Source organism: Phaseolus vulgaris, chromosome 6 (assembly GCF_051622355.1).
Source record: "Phaseolus vulgaris cultivar YP4 chromosome 6, ASM5162235v1, whole genome shotgun sequence".
Lineage (NCBI taxonomy): Eukaryota > Viridiplantae > Streptophyta > Magnoliopsida > Fabales > Fabaceae > Phaseolus > Phaseolus vulgaris.
The window spans coordinates 32,517,337-32,532,580 of NC_143503.1; the positions used below are offsets into that span (position 1 = coordinate 32,517,337).

The 15,244-nt window shown below is 32.7% G+C and overlaps 2 protein-coding genes across 3 annotated transcripts; both read left to right on the forward strand.

Annotated features, from left to right (window-relative positions):
- Positions 1-1,451: 1,451 nt before the first annotated feature.
- LOC137832278 (Ribosomal protein L34e superfamily protein) lies at positions 1,452-7,211 on the forward strand. Of its 2 annotated transcripts, none has more exons than XM_068640344.2 (2): positions 1,452-2,192; positions 6,936-7,211. In XM_068640344.2, exons 1-2 carry the CDS (start codon positions 1,519-1,521, stop codon positions 6,976-6,978), a joined length of 717 nt encoding a protein of 238 aa, XP_068496445.1. In that variant the 5' UTR covers positions 1,452-1,518; the 3' UTR covers positions 6,979-7,211. The 2 variants fall into 2 exon arrangements, 1 of the variants encoding a protein (XP_068496445.1); XR_011084533.2 differs by having other exon boundaries at positions 1,461-4,365.
- Positions 7,212-10,907: 3,696 nt separating this feature from the next.
- MEF18 (mitochondrial editing factor 18) lies at positions 10,908-14,146 on the forward strand. Its single transcript, XM_068640342.2, has 2 exons — positions 10,908-13,188; positions 13,818-14,146. The coding sequence occupies exon 1, from the start codon at positions 10,995-10,997 to the stop codon at positions 13,140-13,142; it is 2,148 nt and encodes a 715-aa protein (XP_068496443.1). The 5' UTR covers positions 10,908-10,994; the 3' UTR covers positions 13,143-13,188; positions 13,818-14,146.
- Positions 14,147-15,244: the final 1,098 nt, after the last annotated feature.

Here is a 15,244-nt window from a genome sequence, read left to right on the forward strand (position 1 = left end):
GCTACTTTGGCACTCACTTTTTACACATGAATGGTATTTGTCTAGATTGAAACAAGGATGTCATTTAGGTAGTGATTTTGAAAATTCAAATTTGCCATTTCTTGATCATCTTCATCTCTAGGCACCAAGGTTATTCATCATTATAACTTGATGAAAAATGTGACAGAGTATCACCCCAGAGCCTTATAGTCACAGTCACGAACTTAGAACATCCCTATTTAGTGGCGATGCTCCATCTGCAACATCAATGCCCACGTGTGAAGAAGACCGAACAATACGTGCCTTTGCATTCATAGCCACCGCGCACGTTAAATTCACAAAAATTCTTTGAAACTTTCAACAAACTCATGAAATTGAAACACTTTTCATCACAGAGTCTCAAGATCTCGACACAAAACTGAATACTCAGTTATGTAAATACTTAAGGAGCATTTTATAATTCTTTTTACACAAAAGTTTATTTTTGATTTGTAAGGTTAATATAAGCCTTTTCCCACTTATTTTTTAATAATTTTTATATAAACAACTATCGGTTTTTGGTTTTTGGCTTTATTTTAATTTTAAAGAGGATGACGTTAACTTGATTGTTTAAGCAGGCATTGTCAGAGCTCCAAAAAAAAAATCATATAATGAACGTAAAGAGACAGCCTTAAAACACACTACATTCCTTCATTTAATAGTATTCAATAAACTTAAGAAAATGTGTTGAATTTATTTCACACAAATATCAAAACTCTTATTTATGAAGGCCATTGACAAAAATTATAAATATTTCTTAAAAGATACCTATTTAAATCACCCACTGCAAGTCATCTGATCTTCTTGTCTCTTCTAAATAAATTTACTGTAATATTTTTATTTCTTCTATGTAGGTCCTTAACTTTAAATAAAGCATTTCATTGAAGGGGGTGTCGAATATTGTTTATCGTTTATAAATATTACAATTGAAATAAGGTTTAAACTTTTATTTATTTTTTATAATTCAGTTTGATTTAAAACTTAAATCCAAATTTGATATATTTTTTTTTACAAAAACAATTCTCTATATGAAAGATAATTTTGTTTGATACGAATTATTAACAACGAAAAAAAAAATTAGTATGTATTTCATGTAATTGCGTATAAAAAGTTATTGCTTAAACAGATATACGCGTCAATTTATTTTTATAGTTTAGAAATACAAGGCATAGATAATTAATTGAAAAATATTTTTATATACTTCTGTAACTGTAAGTGTTTATTATTAAACTAATGATTTAGAATTACACGGTCATGTAATAAGGTTATAATTAAAAGAAGAATATTAAGAAGTTTTACATAAGTAGTATTTTATAACTAAATCCCTTAACATGTATATTTTGAAATTTGAATTTTTAATGTTGAAATTTATATTTCATTAAAACATTGGTGATGAGTTAAAGTTTTAGTTAATAATAATTTGGTTTTGGTTTTGGTTGTTGGAGTAGTAAAAAAAGAGGGAAAAAAGAAGTGTTGTGTTGTGTTGGGGTAAAGAAGAAGATGAAGCCGAAGATGAAGATGGTGCAAGAGGAAGAGGAGGAGGTGGGATTGGGAATGAGCAGAGGAATGATGGTTCAGTGCAATGTGAATAACAAAAGCCATAGCCATAACCATAGCCACAACCACAGCCACAGCCATAGCCATAGCAATAACCATAATCACAACAATGTGTGCAACTGCAAGCACTCTCCCTCGGCCACCTTGGACCTTCTCATCCTCCTCCTCGTCCTCTTCTCCGGGGCCTTCCTCCTCTCCTCCTATTTCTCATACATCTTCCATTCCCTCTCCCTCCTCCTTCCCTCCCTCCCTCTCTCCTACCTCCTCCCCTTCCTCCTCTTTTTCGCCCTCTCCCTCGCCGCCGCCGACTTCTGCTGCGGCCCCCGATCCCGCCGCTGTCAGCGCTCCGGATGCAAGGGCCTCAAGAAGGCCATGGAGTTCGATTTGCAGATTCACCGCTTCGGCTCCGCCCCCTCCCCCGATGCCTCCGCCGAAATTGACCGCCTGCCCTGGAAGGGCGGCACCGAGGCCAACCCCGATTATGAGTGCCTCCGCTCCGAACTCCGCAAGATGGCTCCCCCTAACGGCCGCGCCCTCTTGCTCTTCCGGGCGCCCTGCGGCTGCCCCGTCGCCAAACTGGAGGCCTCCGGTCCCAAAAAGGGCAAACGTCATAAGAGGTTCGTTTCTTCCTTTCTCTTCTTATGTGACTCGGTTGTGTAATGTTTAGATCGAGTTGCAGATCTGTTCCGTTTTACGGGCTTCGAAAATTATATTGAATCATGTAGGTTATAATGGTGAATGTTGTTTCTTTGTTGATTCTGTGTGGCTGAGATTGAGTTTCTGTGTGTTCCTAGTTTTGAATTGCTTTTTAAGATGTACATACATACATTCATAGATGCCTTTTTCTGCGAAGTGAAAAGCTGGTTAGTGTCTTTTAATCGAATTCTTTGTTGAAGTAATGGATTCTACGAGCGCTTCATATTCTTAGTTGGGGATATCTGTTTGCCTTATGGAGGATTTAAGTGAAGGATCTGGGGGTTCTTAGAATTCACTGTATAGGACTAGATGGGATAGCATGTGCTTGTAGAGTGTAGAATCCAACTTTCTCTTGGAGTGGCTTTGACTCTTCTTTTTCACTTTTAATTGTTAGTACTTGGTATTGAGATTAACATTGTTTGAGATTGTATGAGATAGGGGCTGGAATATTGATTATCTTCATTATAATTGTTTTTGTCGTTGTTCGCAATTAGGCTGAATGTCTGTAGACCTTATAATATTCTTTCCCTAATTGTGAGAAAGAGAGAGAAACGCTTTGTACAACTTCTCTCTGTATATATGATAGGGCTTGGAGACTGCCACCCAAGCAAGTTTTCTCCCAAATTCTTGTCCCTGATTTCAGTTTCAATTCTAGTGTTGGTGGTGCCATATCTTCTTTAGTTCAGTTCACCTTCTCAGCCTCTGCCATTGCGGAGCAGTTCACCTTCTTTAGTATCATGTCTTTCTGTCTGGCCATACCCCAAAGCACAGTTGCTTGTGCAACCATTTAACTCACATGCAGCTGTTTGTTGATGCGCTGTCTTTGTGATGCGAGAAGACTGTGCTGCTTGCCTTGTCTAGTTTGTTGGTGCCTCGTTTTATTTTGTCATACTTTAGGCTTTGGTTCTCTGTTTAAGGGCTCTCTCTTTGTGCCGTAATCATCTGTTTTTGTGGTTGCTTCCGTGGGGGTTCGGTGCTGGCTCTGTTGTTGTTTGATGCTGTTTGGCTCTCTTAAGGGCTTGTTGTGTGATGTGTCCTTTGTCTTTTTCAAAAGCACCAATTTTTTTATCGGAAAACTTATAAGAAATCCTTGATCTCCAGTTATCAAGATTTGGTTTCATGGTACAAATACTTTATGATGATCTAGTGCAGAAACAGAAGAAATTTATACAAATGTCTGGAGAGATTCTGAACAAGCAGACTGTGGACAAGCCAACACTTATGATATCATATTCATCTTATCATTGTCTTTTCCTTTTGCCTTTGAGAAATGCACCTTCACATCTACTTAACCACTTGGTTAAGTTAATGTCCAGTGAAAATTTTCCTAAGGTTTTCACTCATAAATGCTTAAAAATCTCAATCCTAAAAGTAAAGTGTCACCTAAATGAAAACTCTTAAAATCAACTCACATCACTATATGTGTTGGTGAAGTGTCCAAGCTTTTGAAACATTTATATCCAATACAACTAAGAAAAACACACAAGTATATTTGTAATATAGAAACATAAAAACATGGTCTCTACATAAAACAAAGAGGGAAGTTGTTCTCTTTATGAATTATTTTAAAAAAGTAATGAGACTGATTGTGTTATTTCTATTTGTAAATAATAGAAAACAATTTATGATGATAATGGTTTATAATTTTTTTTAATCTAAGAATTGTTATTTTAATTTGGATTTGCACAATTGTAGTTATATATTTATTATGTTTTATGAATTTTTATATATTTTTTAATATGTATCTTGCAAGTGTTGTATCATGTTATGTGTATAATAATCTTATTGCCATGTTAGATACGCATTGTATCGTCATGTTAGATATGCATAGCATCCTATCCATGTATTATAGGCATCTCCAAGTGAATCCTACGATTCTGGCTGTGGGTTATGCAAGTGTGATGTGACAATGCTACGAAGTCTGTGACAAAGGCAATCACAGCTGCCTTATGCGTTGAAGGTTTGAACCGCATCTAAGCATTGCATACTCATTGAGGGTGTTCAGATCAGTTGCAGACAATAAATCCAGCTAGTGGGTTAGGGATAGAAGGCGGTGTTTAGGGTTCAGGAACGAAGGAATAAAAAGAAAACCAGGTCAGATGTGGGCTTTGGGTTTGGGTCTTTCATGTCTTCAAAATTTAAATGGCATTTTTAAAAAAAAAAATCTCACATGTAGAAGGTTAAGTGTGTGTCACTTGACTTTTTGTTTATTTTAAATAGTTAATTGGGCTGTAATTATAAATTTAAAAGCCCAACAGTGTTTTTTTAGGGATAACCTAGAGTTAGAATCATGTTAATACATATTTGTTTTCATATCTAATATTTGTGTGTTAAAATGATCCTCTAGATATGTTTTCTAGGTATTAGTCAGGTATATTCCATGTTTTATTATTGATCATGAATTTTTCAATTCACGATTTCTATTCACAATGCAAAAAACAAGCTTTCCCATTCATACTTTGTATCCTGAACTACCTGCCAAGATATGATATTGAGCCATGTCCATTAGCACATCTGAACTCATCTGATTGAAGCGACTTCTCTCAGAATGATAATTTTGTAAGGTAGGCCTCACAACTCCCATTTGTTGTGATAAGCAAGCAATCTTGTACATTGCTTTAATCCCCTCTTTTGCATGCAAACAAAGCATTTTAAGATTGTCATTTTATTTGTGGGAAGATTGTTTGGGGAGATGAATAATTCATCGGTTGGTTCTAATGATCAACTAGTGGACACATTCACTAATTCTTGTTGTGGATTCAGGATGACTATTATATATGTAGTAAGCTAGAATGCATATTACTTGTACGCACTAAAGGGAGGTGTAGAAATTATAATAAGGTTGTATTGAGATCTTACAAGATATAGGCTGAAATTGTGTTAGAATTCGATTGTAATTGTTTCCTTTTGCTGTACATAGTTAGGCCAATTCGGCTAAATATCCCGTGGATGTTGTAATATTCTTTCCCTAATTATTGGAAAGCCCTTGTACACTAAAGTATTTTATATATTGATAGGGATGTGAGACTCTTCCAATCCTTTGTCCCTATTTTTTGGTTTTAATCTTTGTAAGGTAGTGGTCTATAGATGAACAACTCATTCACTTTGTTGAAGCCATTCAAGTTTGTGTCTTATTTTTTCTTCTATCAATTCACAATTATAAATTATATTGTTTTTATGAATTGTGATTGTGGTTGTAGTTGGTTGTATAATATTAATATATATATATATATATATATATATTTTAAATGATTTCATTTTAAAAACTTTTTTCAAATTTATATACTGAGTACTGCCAATTTTGCTATTTTATTATTGTAGTTTGTTAATATTCCTTTTAGTATGAAGTTAAAATGTTGAGTTATTATTGTGTTAGAAGTCAAGTTTAAGGCTTATATGTGTCAAGTCAAATATAGGTTTTTAACATTTTTTATATTACGGAAACGCACTTTTATAAGTTTCCAAATCAAGTTTACAGAAGTTTCTCAAATTTAACCACCTTGGTTGAAGTAGACTAAAATTTGTCATAAATGAGTCTTCAACTGAGCTAAATCTCACCTGGTGGGATAAGGTTTTGTTGTTGTTGTTGTTGTTATATTATTGGTTTATTCACGAGGGATGCTAACAACACTCCATTTATTACTGATTGGAATTTATTCAGAATAATAAAGGTTGGTAGGTCCCACTTTAAAATTAGGAGAGGCTCTTTAAGAAATTAAATTCACCAAAATTTGTGAATATCATTAAACTTTAGCCGACAGTAGAATGAGTGCTAGAGAGTGTGTTGCTATCACTTCTCTTTATTTTCAATAAGGTTAGGATCTTATCGGTCAGTTTCATTTCATCTTACAATAGGTCAGATTGTAATTATGACAACAATAAAACAAGCTTGTGGTAAACTCGGGCTTTTAGTTCTCCTGGATTGTATTCAATAAAGCCACCAACGAACTGCTTTTCACTATTTATTATGGCCAACATAACCTTATAGCTAAATAATTGTTCAATATAATCTGACAAAGCCTGAATTATATATAAATAATTGGTTTATAGTGTGTATTACTTTATCAGTAAGTTGACTAATGAACCTATTGGTAGTGATTCTCTCACAATTTTTCATTAATTAACATTAAAATTATTGGTGACACCACAAACTTTGGTACAAAAAGCAGGAAGGCTCAACTGTGTTTCCTATGTTCTATAATCATTGTTTTATGAATGAGTAAAAGCGTTTAATAATTTCCAACCTGTTGTGCTTGTGAAACTGATTATCATCTTGTCCTGCATTTGACTATGAAGTTTGTTGGTAAATTATTTTTTGAAATTGTCTTAGTGTTATTTGTTTCTCTCATAAACTACACGTTCCAGAAATTATTGGCTATCCCTATGCATTTGGCTAACTTTTTTGGTTTCTTTTCTCCTTAAAAGGACGGGCTTATTATAACTTTAAAGAAACTCTAGAATGTAAAAACTTTTTTTTCTTTAATATAAGGCTAAAAATCAGAGCTTCTACAAAAGCCAATTGGAGGAATTTAAGCATTTAAGGGGTTAAAAAAAGTTGGGCCAAATGTTACCTAGTTGAATTGCATACTTGAAGTTTTGTTTGATGGACATGAATATCTTTTTGACTGGTAAATCTGAACTTCTGGTTTTAATGATTTGAGCAGGACCCAACCCAGTGCTACTCTTAATGGAGGAGATCATCGTTGATTGACTGATGTTTTCATACCTGGCATCTCATTTATATCTTTCTCATGGTTCTCATTAACTGGAAAAACTACAGATTAGAACCATTTTTTTAAGAGAAAAAAATAGCAATCTGGTCTTAACAATCCTTCCTTATATCTGCACGATCTAGTAGTCTATATAAACTGCAATAAATATGTTATTCATCATCGACCCATTGCATTAATTGTAGATGTCCTAAATTTGCTGACTCCATTGTCTCTTAAATTATTACACCTCAGCCCTTCAAAAATATACATTATGGATTGAAATGGATGCTCAGGCCGTAGATGGACTAGTTCATGGTGTGAATATCGTGATTGTGCCGAATGTGGACTTTTATGTTTCATTACACCTTTGAAGCTGCTAAATCCTTATGTGGACCCTCTACCGTGCAAGAAACTGTGTTTAGTTTCCAACTTGCTTATTTCCCTATTTATCAACTTGAAAACTCTATAAATACATTTTCTCCTATTTAGTGTACTGTATGTGGCTCTAAATTTTTTAAATTTGCATTTTTTTTACTAATAAGAAAGTGTTTTAGAAGTTGCGTTAGAGAGGATTCTTAGCACTTTATTAATTTATATATACTAATCATTAAATAAATGGAAAAGTTTGTCTAAAATATTTCTTTTTCATTTCGTAACTTGAGTCAGTACATATTCATTCTTCATAACTGAAAAAAAAAACATTTGTCTTCCTTTCATAAAGGTAAGACTATTATGGATAATGTTTTTATGGAAAAATTACCCATACCTCATATAATAATACTAAATGTCATTTTTATTCTCTTTAATAGAAAAGAATCTCTTTTAATGTTTTCAATGAAATATACTCAAATCCTCTTATAGTTTTTAAATAGATATTCATTATTATTACTATGCTTATAGTAAAAGAATTTTTTTCTTATGTTTCCTTTTTAACGAATGACTCTAATATTTTTTATTTTATTTGAAAATAATAAATTGACTAAAACTTAAATAGAAATTTTATAAAAAATAAATAATTTTTATAAAAATTGAATGATTTAATTATTATATTGTTATAAAAGCAAAGAAGGAAAGACTTGTTATTATTCAGAAAAAAAAACATAGAATATATAAGAAACCATAAATTGTTGAGGGATTAAGTTTTTGGTAAGATACTTATGTTAGGTGTATTGTGAGACACTTTATTAGATACATTATCATCCTGTCGTGAACTAATGATAGGTTTATTTCTAAAATTTGAACAAAAATGATTGTGACAAGGCATGGTGAGAATGTCAACTACTTGTAGTCGTCTTGAAAAATGTAAAAGGCAAATTAACTTCTGCTGAACACGATTATGTACAAAATGAATATAAAGCTCTAAATATTTTGAACGAGAATGCAAAACAAGATTAACAACAAGCAAAACAACTCCTAAGTTATCATACTATATTACATGAATATCTATATGCATGTGCAGCTCATATAGAAGAGAAGAGATCCATGTTACAAAATTTCGTTTTAAGGCTTTCCAATTATGATCTTGTGGTCGGACTGAGATATCTTGGTGATTGCAGGAACATGCAAAAGACTGTTAAGAATAAGAGGTGAATTATTATAAGAAACATAACACAGGGCAAAACCAATGTTTTGAATTTGCATACATATATCATTCCCTATTTTTATCATTGCCATTGTACGAAGTTTTATAGAAAGATTATTGGAATAACTTGTTATGTGATGAAAGACTCCAGTATCCGGTATCATAAAGAGTCATTAAGAATAAATGGTGTACCAAGAGTGGATGAAGCAATATCATATGCATTAAAAAAACTGTGAATGATGTGCAGTGATAGTAGATTGATTATTAGTTTCATATATATGTCAACAGTGCATAACAATGTGTTCAAGCTATCCACAAAGTTGGCACTGTTTTTTTTTTAATTAGAAGCAAGGCTTCAACCTCCTTCACCATGTAAGATTGAGGTAACGAAAGTGTCAAACTCCTTAGGCAAGCCATCCAGAATGGCTTCCACATGATCATCATTCGAGATGGGAGAATCAATCATTGCTAAATAATCTAAACATTTCTTGATATCAAGAAGATAAAGTGCATCATATATGTTTTTCTTTGGAGCACGTAGTTGAATTTTTAACTTCTTTTAGAGGATAATCTTGGTTTTCCAAGAATCTGAGAAGGTTGAGACATTTGACAGTAACAAGAACCTGCTACTGCTAGGTAAGAAAGTTTTCATAATCAAGATTCAAGAAAATTAGTGTTAAATGTACGAGGAAGCGAAGCATTAAATGAAGACAAATTTGAAGAGTTCAAGGTAGAAGTTAAAAGCGTGAAAGTCATGGCCAGAATCACAAAGAGTCTAGATACCATGTTATGAAAGAAGAGAAGGAAGGAATTCAGAAAAAGAAAACAAATAGAGAATATATAAAAGAAACCAAAAATTGTGGAAAGATTAAGTTTTCAATAAGACTTTTATGTGAGTTATAATGTGAGACACTTTATTAGATACATTATCATATATATTAACCATATAAAAAATATATTAAAACCTAAAAAATTAATATAAAAAGGTTTTTAAATACATGCTAAATTTTATTAACTTATTATTATATTTAAATAAAAAATTAATTTAAGTATAAATATAAATATAAGTAAAATAAGAGGCATGTAAATTACTTTATTACTAGTATAGGAGGGTTGACATCTATTTCAAAATTAGAGAACCTTAATTTCATATTAGATTTTGAAAAAGATAAATGTAATTTCTTTAAGGAAATTATTCCTTTTTTCTTATAAGAAAATCCTTAATCTTTACATTTAAATTTTTCATTTTTATAACTTTTATTTAAGTTATGCTCAATAAACTATTTTTAAATAAAAATAAAGAGACAAATATCACTTAATTTTAAAAATAAGAAAGATGAATATGAGATAAAAGAATATTTATATAAAAATTAGAAAGAATGTATATTATTTTTATGAAAAGGATAAGTAAGATAACGTGAGTATAATTTAGCATCAACTTAGTAGAAAAAAAAAATATTAACATATTTGTATATATGAAATTTGCAATGACTGAAATGATTTACACTCGTGAGTGAATTAAAAATTAAATGGATGTATGCTTAAATAATAAAGTTTTATTACTTTATAATTATTCTGATCTCAAGTTTATTAACATTATCAAAACTAATCATTATATTTAAGATATTATCCATTTAAAAAAAAATTGTTTTTAAAAGATACATTGAAGACTTGAGGGAAGAAGACATGTGTAAAGTGTAATTTTGTCTAACTCCTAAATGAGGTGAAACAATAATATTTATATTTTATTAATTTTTAAATAATTTTTTTGTAATTAAGTCTTTAGTATTTTGTTTTTTTTAATAATTTCCAAATAAAAAATATTTTAGTTTATCATAAAAGATAATAAATCTATTATTAGTAGTTTGTGATTACTTTTTATAAGTGCATATATTATTTTTTTCAGATATAAAAACTCGTTTATTCTAACATTTATAAAATAAAATTTATATAATATGCTCATTATTAAATAACTTTTATAATAAATAAGAAACAATAGAACATTAACGATTAGTTTAAACAAATAATTAGAAACATTTTTTTTGAACTTTTAAACCGTAAAACTTATTTAACAAAATAAGAACAATACGCAGTTTTTTTTTTTGTTTAAGTTGTATCAAATTCGTCTTTTAGTTTTTAATAAAAAAGTTTTTTTTTAGTTTTTTTAACCTAACCTCTTAGTGAGGCACTAAAAAAAATAACAAAATAGAAACTAAAAGTGTTTTTTTATTTTCTCTAAATTAATAGACTATAGTAATTAAATTTGAGAAAGAAAAAAAAAAAAACCTCAACCTAAATGTGAAAGGAAAATATTTAATCCTGAAACGGAACTAGAATTTCTTAACAGAAGTGTAGAATAGATGAGATGAAGTGTGAAAATCTTTAACAGCTGAAAAAGATCGAATTTTGAGTCTAATGGTTGGTGTCTCATGTTGGTGTTCATTTCTGCGAGTCTCAGACTCAAAACCATACTTCGATCTCTGACATTTCCTCTTTCAACTGATCTTCCATCGATAAACCCAATACTAAGATCAACATGGCTTTCCATTTCCACTTCCACTTCCACCAAAGCCCCTCCAAAGTTGCAGGATCCACAACACTTCATTCGCATTTTCTGCAATGCGAGGCTTCACCAGAACCACTACGAGTGCGAGCTTGCATTGGTTTCCGCACTCAAATGCTGTTCCTCCTCCGTTCAGGGCCGCCAACTCCATTCTCTGACATTGAAACTTGGACTCCACTCCAATACTTTCATTCAAAACAGCTTGATCAACATGTACGCAAAACGCGGTTCCATTAAAGATGCCCAAGTTCTGTTTGAGGCTTGTCCCTCGTTGGATCCTGTCTCCTGTAACATTATGGTTAATGGGTATGTCAAAGCTGGTCAATTGGACATTGCCCGCAAACTCTTTGACGTAATGCCTGGCAAAGGTTGTGTCTCCTACACCACCATGATAATGGGTCTTGTCCAAAATGTCTGCTTTCGAGAAGCTCTTATGGTTTTCAAGGACATGAGGTCCGATGGAGTGGTTCCTAATGATTTGACCCTGGTGAATGTGATATATGCTTGCTCACATTTTGGTGAAATTTTGAACTGTCGAATGATTCATGCGTTGGCTATTAAGTTGGTTCTTGAGGGGTTGGTTCTTTTTTCGACGAATTTGATGCGTGCGTACTGTCTTTGTTCGGGTGTAAGGGAAGCAAGAAGGTTGTTTGACAAGATGCCTGAAGTGAATGTGGTCTCGTGGAATGTAATGTTAAATGGGTATGCAAAGGAAGGTCTTGTTGACATGGCCAGGGAGTTGTTCGAGAGAATTCCTGATAAGGATGTGATTTCTTGGGGCACAATGATTGATGGTTATCTCCTAATGAATTGTTTGCATGAAGCTTTGATGATGCATCGTGCAATGCTACGAACTGGCCTTGCACCTAATGAAATCGTGGTTGTGAATTTGGTTTCAGCATGTGGTCGTCTGAATGCAATTGGTGATGGTTGGCAATTGCATGGAATAGTTGTCAAGAAAGGCTTTGACTGTTACAATTTTATACAGACAACCATCATCCATTTTTATGCAGCTTGTGGGATAATGGACCTTGCTTGTTTGCAATTTGAAGTGGGTGTAAAGGATCACCTAGAATCATGGAATGCTCTTGTTTCTGGATTCATAAAAAATGGAATGATGGACCCAGCAAGGAAAATGTTTGAGGAGATGCCTGAAAGAGATGTGTTTTCATGGAGTACCATGATTTCTGGCTACGCACAAACAGACCAGTCTAGAATGGCCATTGAACTCTTCCAAAAAATGGTAGCCAGTGGGATCAAACCAAACGAAGTTACCATGGTGAGTGTATTCTCTGCAATTGCCACCATAGGCTCGTTAAAGGAAGGAAGATGGGCCCACGAATACATGTGTATTGAATCTATTCCATTGAATGACAATTTACGTGCAGCTATAATTGATATGTATTCTAAATGTGGAAGCATCAACAGTGCCTTACAATTTTTCAATAAGAATCGAGACAAAACCTCTTCCGTGTCCCCCTGGAATGCAATCATATGTGGGTTAGCCTCACATGGACATGGAAGTATGTGCCTAGAGGTTTTCTCTGATATGCAGAGGTATAATATTAAACCCAATGCAATTACATTTATAGGAGTCCTTAGTGCTTGTTGCCATGCCGGGCTGGTGGAGCCTGGGCGAAAACTATTTAAAATCATGAAGAGTGTATATAATGTGGAACCAGATATCAAGCATTATGGTTGTCTGGTTGATCTTTTGGGCAGAGCTGGGCTATTAGAAGAGGCCGAGGAAATGTTAAGGAGCATGCCGATGAAGGCTGACATTGTGATATGGGGAACTTTATTAGCGGCATGTAGAACTCATGGAAATGTCCATATAGGAGAGAGGGCTGCAGAGGGTTTGGCAGGGTTGGCACCATCTCACGGTGGAGGTAAAGTTCTCCTATCAAACATTTATGCAGATGCAGGAAGGTGGGAGGATGTATCATTGGTTAGAAGAGTCATACAGAATCAGAGAATGGAGAGAATGCCTGGTTGTAGTGGCGTTGTTCGATAGCTAAAGGAGTTTCAGTTCTCATAGATTTTGCTAATTAAAGAAAAAGGTGCTGATCTTTTGAGCGAAACCTTTTTCTGAGAATCATCTTGCTTTCTGATTTTGTATATTGTTCATAAAAACTCTATTAGTTGTGCTTTAACGATAGTATTACTTATCATTCATATGAGCTTCGAAATGATTTGTTTGCATAGCAGAAACAAGGGAATACCTGTTCTACATCTGCTACTGGAAATATAGAATGGTCAAATTTGCGGAAACAAAAAGAGGAGGACTCTGATCCAATTTAATCCATTATATATCTGTTATGTATAATCTACATTTAATATATATCTGTTAAGATCGTAGGTAGAGTTTATGAATTCTATTTCTGTTTTTTGGTAATTAGCTTATTTTGTTCATGCTGTCTGCACAAGTCTTCAATGTATGTTTGTGTTGATGATATTATTAATCAAAGACTTGTATAATCTTCAACACGCAAGCTCAAGTTTGAAGGGGTAGATCTGAATATATTTACCATTGAGATTTCAAGTTCCTGCATGTCCTGTGCATATGACAGAAGTTGTTTGTACGTAGTGTAGACGAGGCATTGTGCATGAAAACATTTTGCTGCATGTTTGGTTTCTTGGGAAGTATGGGGCGAGTGCTTAATTACTAAGAATGTGAATTTGGATGCAGTGTTGTGTTCAGTCGTTAGACCTCGTCTTGTTGGCATGAGTACAAAAACATATTCGCTGGATGTCCCCTCACTTCATGGAAGCTTGAGGTGAATGTTTACGCTGACTTCATGACAAAACATGGATCTCATTCATCCTTCAACATCCCTCCTTTGGTTTCTCACCTACTGATCTTCACGAGCTTTTGTTAGCTAAAGTTCTTGTACTACTATTTTTTCTTCTGCAATAGAAAAAACTTTTGTTAGAGATTTCGAACCAACTAATAGTATGATTATAGTAATGAATGTGATTGGAAGACAGTTCTCATAAGTTAACATATTATACATATTTAGGAAAATTTCTAATGTTGAAGTGAGTATGTGTTGCATATTACTTAAATTACTTCAATACATTGACACTGGTTAAATAATTAATGAAGTAGAAAATTTCCAATTAGAAATCACATTTAAATTACACAACCAAGCCAATCCAGGTTTTTTATTTTTTTACAGTGTCTCAAAATTATACTGATTTTGATATATTAAAAATACTTTTTAATATAATAAAATAAAATAAAAACAGTAAAAAATATTTGCCTAATCATTACCAACACTTTATAGAAAAGATAGTTTCTTTACCTTATACCTTAAGCATTTGCCTAATTATTTTATGTTCTTTGAGTAAGGAATCAGTACAACTATAATGAAAATATTTTGTAGATATATGTGTATTTTTAGGAAGCTCTTTTAACAATTTTCTTTACTAATGTTTAAATTTTAACTTTCCCGATAAAAATACGATCTAATACTTGTTTTGGTTACCTACCTTCAAAAATATTATTCTTTTATTAATTTAAGCAACTAAAAAAATACTTAAAAAATTATAAATAAAACATATATTTAGTCATTAGTATTTGACCTTTATTAATGTATCGGTCGGAATCGATGAACCACATCACCTAGTATCTTTAGTATTGGAAGATGTTCGACCAGCTAGAGTTAATGAGTCAAGATAAATTAGTGAGATAACTTTTTGTAACTACACTCTTTTGACGGAGAGTTGGAGACAAAATGAGAAAGAAAAAAAAAAACACATATTACGTCCTTAGAAGTACAATTAATAATCATAGTATTGTATTAACTTTAAATCTAATATTTTTGGGAGATGAGTAAAGTCTATAAAAAAAATTGTTTGACAATATTACATTAATAAAATAGTTTTCGAAAGTTCTAAATGACGTGAGATTGATTTGAAGGCATAGAATGCCCCTATCTTTGTTCTTGTTTCTTTTCCATTTGCATATGCATTGCCCACGAAAACGTTACTTTTCCTTTTGCTTTCTCTTTTGATTTACTCCCGTGGATCCAACAACCAAATTTTAGTAAGAAAGCAACGTTGGTCTGATGGCTACAGAAATCTGAATACCGGAAAATGACATCTCATCCAAAT

What these genes read in the sequence shown, in the direction of transcription:
- LOC137832278 (XM_068640344.2), top strand. Translation starts at nt 1,519, where the DNA reads ATGAAGCCGAAGATGAAGATGGTGCAAGAGGAAGAGGAGGAGGTGGGA. An exon ending in AAGGGCAAACGTCATAAGAG is followed by an intron (nt 2,193 to 6,935) that starts GTTCGTTTCTTC and finishes TGATTTGAGCAG; the next exon opens with GACCCAACCCAGTGCTACTC.
- MEF18 (XM_068640342.2), top strand. Translation starts at nt 10,995, where the DNA reads ATGTTGGTGTTCATTTCTGCGAGTCTCAGACTCAAAACCATACTTCGA.